At 43.1% G+C, this 16,367-nt stretch overlaps 1 protein-coding gene across 2 annotated transcripts in view; it reads left to right on the forward strand.

The window, feature by feature from the left end:
- ptprga (protein tyrosine phosphatase receptor type Ga) overlaps positions 1-16,367 on the forward strand; it is a 411,465-nt gene that overhangs the window by 243,460 nt on the left and 151,638 nt on the right. For both annotated transcript variants that reach the window (XM_051921188.1, XM_028825125.2), the window contains exon 5: positions 15,687-15,782. In XM_051921188.1, coding sequence (XP_051777148.1) covers positions 15,687-15,782 — 96 coding nt within the window. The remainder of the gene's footprint in view (positions 1-15,686; positions 15,783-16,367) is intronic.

Here is a 16,367-nt window from a genome sequence, read left to right on the forward strand (position 1 = left end):
GCTCCAGCAGACCCCCGTGACCCTGTATTTGGATTCAACGGGTTGGAAAATGGATGGATGGAGTTCTAGGTCAGGTAGAAATACGGATAAAATTGTGCAAACATGTAAGTGATGCCCCCAGTAATAACAGTACTGACACTTGCATGAAGGCTTTGACACCTTCAGCATGCTGATGACTTCAACCACATAACTTCTGTGACCACCTAACATAACATCCACCATTGTGCCACAATGATGGTCATGAAAACAAGGCAAAACATTTTCTAATGATTAAATGCAAAAGTGTGATTCAGCAGCTAGAAAAGCCCATAATACGAATTAACAGGTAATAAAAAAAATGTCCACTTACAGAATCATAACACAAAGCAGCAAAAATATGCAGTAAATTGTCGCACTTCATGGACTCTGTTCCCACAGATTCGCTTATTCGTGATTATTAAAGTGTAACTTATTTCACGACACCCATGGTTTATTCACGCCTATTCACGGCAATGTGCACTAGGAAAAAAAAATTTTGAAAGGACTTTCTCACACGAGTGACACGTGACATTGAGCAGTAGCAGGACTGTGATGCTCTTAGATATCCGGGGCTAGATGAGATGCCCCCATAGCAGGTGATATGGGGTGTTTATGTGTGGTAACAGACAGGACAGTTGTGACGTGGTGGTCACATAGTGGTGTGACATCTCATGTGTAGTTTGGGAAAATAAAATTGCACACCCTCCCAATTTCACCTGTTCCACATTACACATCACAACATGTCACAACTGTGCTAGATGATGTAATATGTGGCTCAGACCATGTCTCACTTGTTATGGACTACACACCACCAGTGCCATCTTTCTGCTGCTCCCATCACTCCCTTCTCCAAACTGGCTCTCCCCTTTCAAAAGGTGACTTGCCTCATTTTCACTCCTGACACCCACCATCTCACATGTCACTTGTACTGTGTCACTACATGCCATACCCAGTGGCCTCTGTAATACCAAAAAAAAAAAGTTTCTAATTTGCTTAGGAAGAATCCGGTGAAGTAATAAAGGAATACAAAGTTTTTTTTTTGCTTTTGGTGAAGATGTGTAGCTCAGGAGGAAAATGGATTGAGTGAAGCCATGCTGTTCTGAAATCATGATTTACCTCTGAGCACTAAATGTATTCTGAAGGAAGCTGTGTAAACCACGCCGTGCCTGAATTTCTATTCGATCAGTCTGGAGGACTAATATGATTTATGCAGCGGCACTGCAGACTTAACTTGCACTTCTTGGATGTAAATCAATTTTGAGGTCTGCTGCTCCCTGATTCCAAATCAAAACTGTATTAAGCACTGGAAGATTTGATATTACTACCACCCATGCTGCTTTGTTTTCAACAGATGTAAATCCATTCATGTAAATCCCGTTGTCACAGCAAACCCCCCACCCACACACACACACACACAAAGGAGGGCCATTCGCCTGTTTAATATGCACTTTCATGGGAATCCATCAGTATTTTACAGATATGAAGAAAAACAGGCCTGTGTAGAGATTCTGAAAGATTCACAAGATCATTAGCATGTGTGCTTAATATCGACTGGCAGAGCTGCTGGTGCAGAAATGTGTCAAATGGCATGTTTGAAAATTCAAATAAACACCACAACTGGAGAGAGGAAGAAAGAGAGAGAGAGACAGAGATGATCAGTGCGTGGTGGCTAAAGAATCTGTGAAATGAGACCCATCAACGGAGTTGGCTTGACGTGTACTGTAGACCTTGGGCAGGATTGATCTGTCTGTGTAACTGCTGTATAGTGTCTTTAACCATCTATCTGTCTGCTCTGTATACCAGTATCTGTTATACTGTGTGTTTATCTGGCTATCTATGAAAGTATCTCCTAAACTATCTGTCTGCATTAGTGTTTTTCTAACTATTATATACTGCAGTGTATCTATCTTTGTAACTACTATGTAGTGGCTTAAACTATCTTTCTGTCTATATATATATTCTGTTATATTGTGTATTTTTCCAACTATCTATCTTTTATATTTTGCTTTTCTCGTGTATATGTGTGTCTGTATATCTATCTGTTATATATTGCCTTTCCCATCTTGCTATTTGTTTCTTATATAGTGTCTCTCATATCTTTCAGTTAAACATTTTAATGTATTTCTAGCTACTTTCTATATAGTGTTTTTTAGATCTCTTTATCTATCTATTGTATAGTGCATTTCATCGGCTAGAGAGATAAATATGAAAGCTACTATATAATAGATAGATATATGAGGATATGTAGAGGTGGTCCACTTCTACAAATACTTGGGGGTCCACATTAATGACAGGCTGCACTTGTCTCAGAAGACAGAGGAACTACAGAAGAAAGGGCAGAGTGGTCTCTTTTTCCTTTGAAGACTGAACTCCTTTAATGTGTATAGTGACATCCTTCACATCTTCTATAACTCAGTGATGGCCAGTGTGGTGTGCTGGGATGGTAATATCCCTTTAAGAGAAGCCCACTAAATCAACAAGCTAATTAAAAGAGCTATGAGACACATTCTGGACCCCCTGGAGGTCATAATGGAGGAATGTAAACAAAACTGAGCACCATTATGAACAAAGCTGCACATCCTCTCTGTGATACACCAACACTGAGGACTTCCAGCCAATGAATTTTTCAGCAGAAGTGCGTCATGAAACGCTATGGGCTCCTTTATACCAACAGCAATATGTCTACATAATGCCTCACTGGGACTGTGACTGCCAAGTCAGAACTTTTCTTCCTTCATATTTTGCCTTTCATATCTATATGTCTGTCCATATATCCGTCTGTAATATAATGCCCTTCACATTTTGCTACATTTCTCTTATTATTATTATGTGGTTCCCTTTCAAGGTTTGATCATCACTATTAAATAACACCCAACTGATGAGTGGCTTGGATGCCTCCATGAACGTTTGAGTGCCTATAATTGTTGAGTGGCAGTTCAAAAGTGCTGTGAGGCAACTTGGATAAAAAAAAGATGTCCCTCCTCAATCCTACGCAGTTTAGAGAAGCCATTGTTTGTGTCCAGTGCTGTCCACCCACAATTGTGAGTTGGATTAAACTATTCTGAGCATTTCACGTTACGCCACACTTGTGCTTCTTGATCTAATTATGTCATGGAGGAGTTGAACGTTTTTAATATGGAGTTTGCAAGATGCCATTTTGGACTCTGGATGGCACAGTGATTCTGAATAATTTATTTACAGCATGAAACTTGTACCCCCCGAAAAAAAGCCTAGAATTTGTATTACACATGGAAACAAAGTTGACTAAAGACTTTGTAGTTAAAACATCAAAGTATGAAAAATGAAGCCTGGGAATGCAGGTGTTCTGGTCCTGGGGGCCTGTTTAAAGGATTTGTAATAATAATACATTAAAATGTCGCACGAGTGCATGATTAATTGGATTCGCCTTCATTTCTCCCATCTGCGTCCTTGCATTCAGATCACGGCATTTCTTTCTTTACATATTAAAGTCCAAAGCAAACCAAAGGGGCCGCTTCTCAGGACTGCCGCGCTGAGGCTCATTCTTCTCCTCCAGCGGAGTGACACATTCGTGACCCCACTTGGGGATGGCTTCTTACCCCCTGCTTGTGTATTCATTAACATTTCAAAAGACCAGAATCTGATGCTCCTCATTGGGACTTAATTAACTTTGCAGAAAATACTGTCGCCTTTGTGCTTAACCTGTTAGAGAGTACATTTAAAAAGGACTTGTGTTTGGATGGCCATTCCACATTGAAACATCTCCAACCTGAAACTGTGAATGTTATCGGGGAGGCAGGTGAGAGGGCGTTCGTTGTAGCTGTCATCGGTCAATTCTTGTTAACGCCTCCACAGGCCCCCTGAGGTATTTTATGTGGAGACCCACTCTGGCGGGCCCTGATTAAGTCAAACCCTGTGTGTGCAAAGACGTTAATTTGACCTTTTGGTGCGAATGGAATATATGTGGGCAGGTGAGTAGCAGCAAGAAGACATAAAAATCATCGCCCCACTCACAATACTCATCATCTTGAGGCCAGTGGTTTATAATCAACTTCACATTTTACTTTTTTTCTTTTTCTAAGTGGAAAATGTCACCAAATTAAGTGTGGCATGGGGGTTAGCACGGCTGCCTACCAAATCTAGGATTCTGGATTTAAACCCTGCATCCAGGTGGGGAATTCAGAAGGTGTGCTTCCTGTGGGCCAATACCAGGGGGAGCCCATGAAGAGTCAAAAAAGAGTCATGTTCATTTAATTAGTGACTGCTGCTGTCTCTCAGTCTCACCAGACGAATGAACAGTATTGTCTCTTCACGGGGGAAAAAGTGCAGTGCTCTATCATTAGGAGAAAACCCCGCAGACCCCCTCGATCCCACAATCAAAGTACAATGATGTCTCTTCAAAGGGGATCAATCTAGCAGGATTAAAGTTCAGCGCCCTTCAGTTAGGGGAAAATTCTTCTAAAAACAAATGAGCCATAACACGTCCCACTAAGAACCGATGTCTCCTCTGCTTATCCCGGGTGGGATCCAACAGCCAGAGGACATGTCTTTCGAACAGGCACAGCCAACCTTTAAAATTACAGGCTCTGTCCCTGCTGTAACCTTGAGCTCCCAGCAGGGCACCGCGCCATGTTGAGCCTCGTTCCTTTGACTCCCACTGCCACTCCTCGCCCATACACAAGCACAGAGTCACTCCTGCTACTTCAGGTACACTCGGCTGGAGTGACCCTCTTCATCCTTTTCGGGCGCCGGCCACACGCTCCTCCACGGGGCTGCTGTTCCCGGCTGCCTGCCTACACACACATCGTCACTTTATTTTCACCTCCATATCTTCTCTCCTCATTTTTTCTTTTCTCCTCCCTCTCGTTCTTCGACTTCCTTTTAAAACCTTGTGGGTCGCAGGTTCAGCAATCACTAATGAGAGTATAGGTCAATCCCACATGTGCGCACGTCAAATTGGGTTTACCCATTCTCACATCCGCCACCAGAGCCGCTCCGCCATGCTACCTTACACCCCACCCGAAAACATGAGCGTGTTAAGTATTTATTCATCTAAAATACACATACCACAGACCCGCCACGTCATGTGTAAATGTAGTGTGTGTTGTGCATCCTCCGATACATTTGTATATTTACAGTGCGCATCTGTGTGTGTGTGTGTTTTAAATGAAACACAGCACAAAGATGAAGGGTTGGGTCCCACACAGGCAAACCCCATATATTAAAGAACAAAATGATAAATACCACTTAATGTGTAATGCAAGTAATGTCTTCACACGAGTCATTAGACTGGACAAAGGTGGCAGAGGTGCCAGTTATGAAGGAAGAGAGGCAGGATGGGCAGGTCCAGGAGCCCCTGGACTAGACGTGATGTCATATGCCTTCAAAATTTTGGTTGCCGAATCTGCAGAGGGGATGATGGGAGAATTGTCACAAAGCAGCGCCAACCCCTGGCTCGGGGTGGAATTACAAGTCGACAAGTCCCTGAAGTTGTCTCCCGGGCACGCATGTGTGATGGTGTGTGTACTCCACTTACATTTCCACACATTTTCAGTTTCTTTTATACACGTTTTGGCCAGTCTGATTACTCCGAGTATCTAATGGGCTGCTGATTAGAGGTATAAATGATTTGAGTTTTCCTTGCCGCAGGCCTCTTCCTTTTCCCATCTGACCAGTGCAGACCGGTTTTCAGTTTCATGTTTTTTTTTGTTTTATTGGAAGGCGGTTAGGATTTTGCTTATGTTGATCTCTTATCTGTCCCCTCAGTTCTCTCTATGTGTGGTAACTTGAGGCATCATATTTTTGCTAGACATGGCAACACAAAGGCAGAGTTGAAAGAGAAGATCTGAATGCGGCTCCCCTGCTGGATTTGCTTTCAGGAGCCGAGGTCATCCAATGCCGAGGAATCACAGTAGATGGCTGATAGTATCAAAGATGGGGCTGAGGTTATGGCAGGTCTGTTTGATCATTTCTAATCTGAAAACAGGTGGAAGACGTGGAGGCTTCTGGCCTTTGCTGGATTCTATGTAAAAGATCCTTGAGGATCAGGACTGCAGTCAAAGCTCCTCTTTTGGTATCCAGTTGTATTTTGTGGCCGCTGTTTGTGTTCAGGGGAGTCTTCAGTACACACTTCTAATACCAGGAAGGAGAATTGCCGTCCATGAAAGCAGCTGCTGACCAAGCCGTTCTGACTTTAGGTGACCAAGGGGAGAAGCCCTGATGTGATGTATTTGCATACTGTGGCAAATTCTGAAATTTGCTGTGGTCATCTGGAATTCGGTTTTCACTAGTAACAACTCGCCCTTCATTGACCTCTTTGCCCGGGCATCTGGACTGGTTCTTTGATGACTGGCAGACAACCGTGTGGCTCTTTTGTTCAAATTATTTTACACCCAGAACTCCAGGTAGCTTATTCTGCACGTTCTCCACCTTCTGATTATGGCAGTGATGTCAAAGACAATTGACTTGCATTTCTGTCTGTTGTCTGCCAATGATGGGTGTTTTATTTTAAAGGAGGGGGATTTGATTCCACTGCCTGAAAGAGGGATAACACCCAAACTTGAAGGATGGAGAAAGGTAGGCAAGCCAAGTGGCACCTTCCCAAATTTCAGTAAGGCTCAAGTATACAGTGCCACTTTTGGTCAGATACCTCTGGGTACAGGATGTGTTGGGGGCTGATGTTGGTTTGGGTCGAATTTCAGACCCTCTCTCTTATTCAGTAACCGTCCCCTTACTAAAGGACATTGGATGGGGAGGGGTCAGATGTTAGACCCCTCCCATATTTAGTAATCTTCTCTTCGATGCAGGATGGGACAAGGTCTTCTAATGGACACTGATGGAGAGGGGACTGGTGTGGGCAGGGTCAGATGTTTAAGCCTTCCTGTTTTCAGTAATCCTCCTATATCTGCAGGATGTGGGATGAGGTGGGACACGAGATGGGGCGGAGACTGACGTGGGAGGGTATCACATCCCCAAAGTTTTCAGTAATCCTCTCCTCGCTGTGAGACAAGAAATGAAGCAGCGACTGATGTGGATGGAGTAAAATGCAAATCCCCTTCCATATTCAGTCCTTATCTTCATGCTGCAGGACATGAGATGGAGCGAGATCTGCTATGGAACATGACATTGTGGGTGGGGCTGGATATCAGACCCCTCCCATTATTAGTAATTCTCCTTTACCTGCAGGATGTGAGATGAAGCGGGGTCCACTGTGGGGCATGAAATGGAGTAGAGAGTAGTGTAGGTGGGGTCAGATATCAGATCCTTCCTGTAATTAGTTATCCTCCCCTTCCTCCAGAACATTGCCCTAGGACATGAGATGGGGCAACGTCAGACATTGGACCCCTCTTGTATTCAGTAAATGTCCCGTAGCTGCGTGACACAATAGGTACTGTACTAAGTAGTCCACCTGTCACTATGGGATGTCCGAGTGTTGGCATATAAGGAAGGCACTGTATAATGTTAGATGTGTATTTATGTCTCAAGTGGCTAGTAATGATATCCTTTATTAATTCATTTCCCTAGTAATGATGTTGTGTATTTATTCATCAAGGTAACTACTGCCCCCTACTGTACCACCATGTATTGATGATCTATATTTGCAGTGCAGTTTTAGGATGTTAGTTAAGCTTACTGAGATGTATAACCCTGCCTACATCTGACCTCGCCCAATCCTGTGTCCTGCTGCCAGGGCCTCTCTCTGTTTGGTCGCCAGTTCCATTCTCCTGCTTTTGAGCACTAGGGGGCACTTATGCAACCTCAAGACACAAAAACAGACTTTACTGTTCAGTGCAGACATACTGGATATCTTCATTTGAAGATTATGGGGTCTACCATCTATAAATGTGTAGCGGGCAGTAACAGGGCACAGTGGCACATCTGCCCACACTCACACATACTGGTTCTGTTCAGGGTTGCCTCTTAGACTAATCTACTGGCCTGGGATACAAGAGGAAAACACTCCGAGAAAGGCCATTGGAACTCTGGAGCTGAGAGGCAGCGGCACACAGACGCCTTAAACCCGTGGTGCTCGACATCGCCCCTCTGTGGTGCCTCTTTTTTTCTTTGCACAAACGACACATCTCTTTGTTAGCAGCGTGTTTCTATTACGTTCTTTGCAATATTACAGTAATGATGTCCACCCCCCTAGCCCCATTTAGTAAAAAGCCTTGGATTATTTGTAATTTTATTTGCTACTTCCCTACCTCCCCCTCACCCCATTAGCCTGCCACCCCCTCCCCCAATTAGCCCACCGCCTGTTTGTTCAGATTCTCTCGCACTATCATAATAAAGCAGTATTTCCTTAAAATGCCAGGAATGGTGTAAAATTGCCTCTTAAAGGAGATTACATTTGAGTAATCCTTTCATTTGAGGCAATTTAGTGACAAAAAAAAAGAAATCTGCTTTGTGGAAAGCTCAAATGCCTGTCGCCTTTGCACTCATCCTCCTTTTGCCTCCATTCTTCGCATCAGGCACAAACAAAGGGTACAATTAAGAGGGCTGTTTAGGACTGTGGTGGGAGTTGAGGGGTGCTGGGGCCTGGGGACTCATTGATAGTGAGGCGTGACAGCAGCTGGGAGAGTTGCAGGCATCTGGGTGTGACACGCCATTTATTTCCTGATGGCCTTTATGGTTTTTCTGGGACCCTAGAAAGTCTTTGTTTTTTTTTCTTCTGGGTAAAGCTGGCACGGACTGTCCCATTCAATTATTTAGTGATGTCACAAAACAAGTTGAATGTCAAGACTTACTAATACAGGTGGGCCTCAGGAGGCACCCTGCAAAAAATAAAACCAGTAGATGACCTTGGGACAAGGGTGCAAAGCATGGAAAAGGCTATAGAAGGCCATTGTGAATTACAAGCTTCCACTCATTTTGACAGATCCCCCTCAAGGTGCTGTGAGACCCCGAATGAGTGAATGACAAGTGATAAGTCTGAGCTGTGAGCTAGGAAAAATGCATTTCCTATTGAGTATTTCAGTTTGAGGACCGTCAGAGAATACTGGGCATCGATGTGAGTGAGGGGGCTGTCATTTGTATAGCGCCCTGGAATGGTGTTAATTATAAAAGGTTTACTATGCAAAATACCTTTTCAATAAAGAGGATTCAGAAAGTATCCGGACCCCTTCACTTTCAGCTCACTTTATTATGTTGTAGACTTCATTAGTGATTTTTGCTGATCAGTCTACACTCAATAAATCATAAAGATAAAGCAAAAGTATTCTTTTTGAAAAAGATTAGCAAATTTGTTGAAAATCACAAACAAGTCTTTCTTCCCTGGAATTATTCAAACCCTTTGCTGTGTCCCACCAAACTGTGGTCAGGTGTCACCGGTGTGCATTATTTCTCTTTGAAACGTGTCCAGAACTTGATAACCTCCTTGGATTTGTACCTCTACACAGCAAAGGCATTCTGTTAGCCTTCTTAATAGTTTGTGATCACTGCCTGGCAGATGATAGTGTCGACTCCACTATGACTCCCAAGTCCCTCTCCATTATCAGCCCCCCATTGTGTATTCAGCCCTCACATTTTGATTTCCTGTGTGTAATTCTTAACATTTACTGACATTCAGTTTCATCTGCCACAAATCTGCCCCAGCCCCTCTGTGATGATTCAATGGATTCTCGATTTTCTGCCAGTCCACTTACCTTGGTATCATCTGCACTCTTAACTTGCTTGTTATTTAGATTTCTATCCATATCATGTATACACAGTAAATTCAAATTAACAGCAGCCCCAGCACTGACCCCTGCTGGACACCACACTTAATATCAGCCAATTCTGATGAGGTTCCTCGCACAGTCACCCTTTGCTTCTTGTGTCTGAGCCAATTCTGCACCCATCTACACACCACACCTTGAAATGTCACTTCTTTTAGTTTGATGCCCAATGTGTCATTTGGGACCCCATCAAAAGTTTTCTGAAAGTCAAGGTTAATAAAATCATATACACCTCACTTGAAATATCCTTTTGTTGCTTTCACATGGAATTCCATCATGTTACTGAAACACAACCTCCCTCGTCTGAAGCCATGCTGACCGTTCACTAAAATTCTGGTATTCTTTCTCGCTTTGCGCAGCAACTTGTAAAAATGTTCATTGTGAAAGGCATTTTGTGACCTACATTTTGTAAGCTCCTTTCAACTGTGAGTGTTCTGCCTATGCTGGAGATGAGGCGCTTTATAATGAAAGGTACAAGGATACAAGAGAGAACCCATTGGGAAGTGCGGCAGGATGCAGAGATCCTCTTCGAGGTTTATATTTTTTTCCTCCTGTCTGATAACTGGTTGGGACCACAGGGTTTGGTCCAGACCACAGGAACCACCCAGGCATTGGAGATTCCATCTTAGAAGAAGTCAACAGAGACCATGTATTAGTCTTCGTTGTCATGCGAGGCAGTAGGATGCTACTCCAAGGCTGTAGCCTGGAACACACCACCCAATGATTACATTTTTTTATATGTGGTTTGTAGAGTTGATTATCGAGAAGTAATTTTAAGCTCATATGAATACAACAAAGTTTCTGACCAAGCCGTCAGAACAGCAAATAATACCAAAAATTTCCATGAAGAAAATCTCACTTGTGTCACATAATCCAAATGTTAAGTCATCCAGTCGTATGTCCACGACCTTTAAAACACGCATATTTTTACTCAAATATTGTTAAATAAACTGGAAAACGCTCTCGTATCCAAAAACAAAACTCACTCGGGCACAAACGAGCATTTCATTTTGATGATCAACCTTGTTGGGCTAAATGGCCTATGATTGTCAGAATAGTTCTGGTGCTCTAAATACATTTCTTATAGCGCCTTTCACGGTGCACACCATCACAAGGCTAGTTTACAGAGCCAGGCCAGCTTTGACTCTGTTTTTGAACGTCTTGATGCATTCTGTGAGAGACCTCACTGTGAAAGGCACTATACAGTATCCATTGAACTGTTTCATTACATCAGACTGACATGACCACCTTATATTATGTGGGAAAGAAAACAGCACAAAATGTCTACTCTGCCTCGTGCATTTCTAAAGCTCTTAATTGTGGAGGCCATTTTTTTTTAGATGTTCTCATAATTTTAGACCCTCTCTGAAATGAAGAGGACTCTTCCCATAATGTGTATTCATCCCTGGAGTGCTTGAAGCGCTTGTGAATGTCATCAGCAGCAGCAGCTGTGAATACTGGGAATCAGCAATCTGGTAAAAGTGAATGAATTTAGGCTACCTGTCAAATTATACACTGTGTATAATAAGGACAGAAGAACAAAACGGCGATGCTTTGAGTGCCTCGAACAGAAAACAGATGGAGGAGGGCTGAGTGAATAAACACAGCCAGGCTTCTTCCTACCAGTTACTATTGATTGCATCATTCAATGGTGACAAGTTTTGTATTTTAGTTTTATTTATAATGTGTGTTTTATCTATTGTTCGCTGTCCTTGAGTGTTTAGAAAGGCGCCTACGAATAAATAAAATGTGTTATTATTTATTATTAAGTCAAAGGATCAGTAACACATTTCATCGAACTGCAGTACCACATCAGACCCGTAGATGGCAATATTCTAAATACAGAACTTAAACAACACACCTGCCATCCGCCCTCCCCTTGGCTTGGTCCCCGGATATCAAATTAGCTAAACCGGCACCCTGCCAACTCAGCCATTAAAAATACTGGCATATTTTGAATTCAGTTGTATTATTTTGTGAGGTCCTCTGCTCTTTCTCACCCACTCAGGTGTGCTTATGAATGGCATCTGGTGATGGCACCTCTACATGGCATCAGTTCTCAATTTGGACTCTCTTTGTGCATAGCTCCAAGCCCATGCCCACCTCCTTCTGAATTGTGTTTAATAAGCATTTAAAAACTGTGGATTTCTGTCTGACTGATGGTGGATTTGATAGGTTCTTGTAACCACGCTGTCTCAACAATGTCTATTGGAAAATGTCAACTGAACATTTCTGGGATAGCGTGGTTACCACGTCCATTCTGTTTTATGTAGAAGGCAGGTAAAGCACCCTTGGAATGGCACACTGGTGTGGTGGTCCCCATATTTAAGAAGGGTGACCAGTAGTGTGTGTGTTCCTACTACAGATGGTTCACAATTCTCAGCCTCCTAGGTGAGGCATATGCCAGGGTGCTGGAGGCTAGGGGTGCTAGCATTGTTGCTTTATGCAGATGATGATGTCCTCTTTGGCTCATCTGCCTGTGACCTTTAGCAGACACTCAAGTAATTTCCTTCCAGGATGAGGATCAGCACCTCCAAGTCTGCAGGTCATGGTTCTCTCTCGGAAAAGAGGGGATTGCTCTCTCCAGGTGAGTGAGGAACAATTGCCCTTAGTGTAGGAGTTCAGGCATCTCAGGATCTTGTTCACAAGTGATGGAGAATGGGAATGTGAGATTGACAAGTGGACTGGAGCCACAGCGACCTGTTCTACGGGTAGTGCAGCGGTCCACTGGCTTAGTGGTCAGTCTGCATCCCTGTCCTGACCTTTGCTCATGAGCTGTGTGAGATCACGAGTAGATCCTAAAACTGATGATTCTTCACAGGTTGGCTGGGCTGACACTGCTTGATATGTTAGTGGAGTTGGAGCTCCTCTGAAGCTCCCACTAGAGCTGCTCCAGGCATGTCAAACTGTGTGGAGACCCTGTAGCAGACTCAGGACACACTGTAGGACTTGTATCTTTAAGCTGACTTAGGAACGGCTAGGAATTCCTCAGCAAGAACTGTAGCTGGGGGACAGGGAAGTCTGGGCTGACCTGCTTGGCCTGCTGCCACCATAACCCCATGAGATCGGGTTCTTGTAACTATGGAATTGTGTTTTGTTCTGATGTCTTCACTTGCAGTGATCCATTTTGTCCCCATGTCCTCTCACACTTATTCCTTAACAGTCTTCCAGACAGTCTCCCTCCATTATGTTGACCTCTTTTGTAAGTTGCTTTGGCTAAGCAAATGTATGTGCCTTTATACTGGACTCTCCTTGCCCCCTAACCCCCAATATCGCCCCCTTTCAGCCACTCCTGAGCAGTGCATATTACCAGGTCCCGCTTTCTGACAAGGCAGCACGGCACTGGCCCCTGCCTGACCCACTTCAAGCTGTGGGATTAAAGCAAACAAAGAGAAGGATCTGATAGAAATCTGCTTGCTCTTGTAAGTCTCTGCATATTTGTCAAGGCTTTTCAAAGAACCCGGGGATGACCTTGCATTTTAAGAAGTGTTCATTTTGTCACGGGAAAGTCAATAAGAAGCGTCTGCTCTGCCTTCTCCTGACAAGCTCCAGTTTATATAGTCGACAAATGCCAGCTAATCTAAAGCAAATAGTTTGCCTTCTTGGTTAAGGAGAGTGATGCGGCTGCTCATGGTAGGATCGACGGCTGTGTTCAGACGCGGAATGAAGAAGGGCCGGGGTCAGGTGGGGCCCGGGGCTCTGCCATTTAGAGTCTCCCCTTGATCTCACAGTGGGGCATTCGTGGGTGGCACATCACCCAGTACATTACATGCATTTAAGCAGCCATCATTTTCACAGAATTGCTTAACTCACAAGGGAAGTACAGCTGTGTCTAAAATGGGGGCACTGCCAGCCGCGGGAACTCACTCAGGGTCACACAAAGAGTCAGGTCTGGTTTAGCAACTTGGACTTTAGGGGTCAACTCACTGCTCATCTTAAAGCTATCACAGCTTAATTATCTCTCTCTCTCTATATATATAAAATGATAAGATACAGCGTCCATACCAGGACATAATGTCGTTTGACGTCCACAAGAGGGCGACAATATCCAATGAACAAAGGAAAGGTGTCAGTCAGGGCTGCAGAGTTCAATGTCAGACAAAGAAAGGCAACGAAATGCATAAAGAAGTCGGGATGTAAGACATATGCGGTAAACGGAGGTCCATAAATGCGTGACACAATCGAAACAGACAGACTTACCATTGTACCATTAAAAGGAGTGTTTTGCTGTGCTAGTTTACAACTTTAGAGCAGTTTTGTTGAGAACAGGCCTTTCATCCCAACAAGCTCATCACCTAAATATCCTGTGGATTCAGAAAGTATTCAGATGTCCTTGCTTTCTGTGCACTTTGTGTTGTAGATTCCTTTTTAAACGGATAAATTTGTCATTTTTACCCATCAGTCTACACTCAATTATGGGAGATCAATCCTGCCAAAATTAAATGCAATCCACTGTGTTATCTAAATTGAATTGTAATGCATAAGCAATGTGGTGCATTTCATTTTGGCACAGTTTTATTGTGTCATAATTAAAAACACATCAACCAAATGATTGATTGTTTTTCAATATAGCACACAATTTTTGTGTCGGTTTAAATTGCAATACGAAGGCACATTGCCTTTTCATTCATGTCTATAAATCGCGTGTCATAGCTAAAACTAAAGCGATCGTATTGCATTCCGCTTAGCGGCAGGTCAAGTGTATTGCATTTCAATTTAAGACCATGAGTTAATCATACAAAAAACTAAAGGTAATCAAATGACCAATCAGTCCCTAATTGGGGGGGTAAGGGACTTCAACAGTGGGGGTGCACGGCGTTCCAATCACCAGTGTCTTCAACCAGGCAGTTAATAAGGCAGGGGATCTGCTGTCTCATTGAACAGCGATGTATGTGATGATTTCATAATCTTCCATGACAAAAGAAGGGAAAAAGAATATAAGATCTGATTTTCACAGAGGCTATGAATGAAAACCTACTGTGAAAAGGAGACACAACAAAGTAAAAGAGTTGAGGAACCATATAATTTGAAAGAATGCACAAAAATACAGCATACAATAATTCTAGAACCGAACTGAGAACAGGATGGCTGGTTCCTAGGTTAATATGGTGGGGGTTCCAGAGGGCAGACAGCGGAAGTGACGTCAGCGGTAGAGAGGCTGCCAGCCTTCTGTTTGGCAGGGGAAGGAAGAGAGAATTCATTACACCACAGCGCCAGTCACCAGAGTACATAAGCTGCCTCCCATGCACATGCATGTGGCACTAACAAATGTTTCAGTGTATTAAGTATTTAGTTAAAACCGCTAACAACCCACACCTCGAAAATATAAATGCAAGGCTTATTTTAACAGGAATGAAAAGAAAGCAACCTTAGACAACATAAGAGTAAACATTTTCAGCCAGACCTAAAACATCCTTTTATGCCTGTCGCCAGAACACACAAATGTTTAGAAGTGGACCACCTCGTACCCCAACTTGCTCCGCCTCTTGAGGCTGATTGGTCATTTGCTTACATTCAGTTTTGTCTTCAATCGAAATGCAATACACTCGGAGCAGCCTGTAATTGGAATGCCATATATTTGTTTTGCTGTTAGTTAAGAGATGAGATTTATGGACAGGAATGAAAATGCTATGCCCTTTTGTAAACTGACACAAGAATTGCATGGCATAGTGAAGAGTAGTCAATCATTTGATTGACATGTTTTTAATTATGACACAATGAGACTGTGTCAGAACATAATAACATAAAACATAATGCACCACATGCATATGCGTTACGTTTCAATCTGCTTAATGTGCTGGATTGCATTCACTTTTGCCATGCATAACCTTCCCTACTCAATAAGCCATAATGACAGAGTGATTTTCAGAAAGGTTGACAAATTTATTGAAAATGAAAACATGAAATCTCTCATTCCCAGAAGTATGTAGACCCTTTGCTCTAACCTGTGTTCCACTTCTTTTCTTTTGACAGATGCAGATTTACTTTTATAACTCAGATGACTTTGACAGCATCAGGTCTGCACTTTTGGACAAGAGGATCATCGGTGCCATGGCGGTTTTCTTTCAGGTAAGGGTGACTGTTTAGGATGTGGTATTTTAGCTGTGGGTAAACATTTTACTCCAAGAACTAGCCGGACCAAAAATAAATTGTGCCCACTGGCAGGCATTGGGACACTGTTATGACACTTGGAGTCGTGACCATCAAAATTGGAACAATGTAGGTGTGACATAGCCAAGAGCTCACATGCCTTCCACAGTTCTCACCATCCAGTTCAGCAGCCCTTGAGGAAAAGATAGATAGATAGATAGATAGATAGATAGATAGATAGATAGATAGATAGATAGATAGATAGATAGATAGATACGTTGTTAATCCCAAGGGGAAATTCACAGTTACATAGATAAAAAGGTAGAAAGGTAAAGTCGTACACGCAGCTGCTGGAAAGGCTGCCACTCGCGGCGTCACATGAGTCATCAAATCAAATATGAAGAAGATCTGGAAGTCATGTGTGACCTGTCATGGTGGTACGGTGGCATCTCACAGCTCCATGCTGTTCTGGGTTCAAGTATTGGTCTGGTAACAGTCTCTGGAGTTTGCATGTTTCCCCCATGTAGTGTCCCTTTCTTGTTATACAGCATTCAGTCTCAGCGA

This window comes from Erpetoichthys calabaricus, chromosome 18, assembly GCF_900747795.2.
Source record: "Erpetoichthys calabaricus chromosome 18, fErpCal1.3, whole genome shotgun sequence".
In the NCBI taxonomy this organism is placed as follows: Eukaryota; Metazoa; Chordata; class Cladistia; order Polypteriformes; family Polypteridae; genus Erpetoichthys; species Erpetoichthys calabaricus.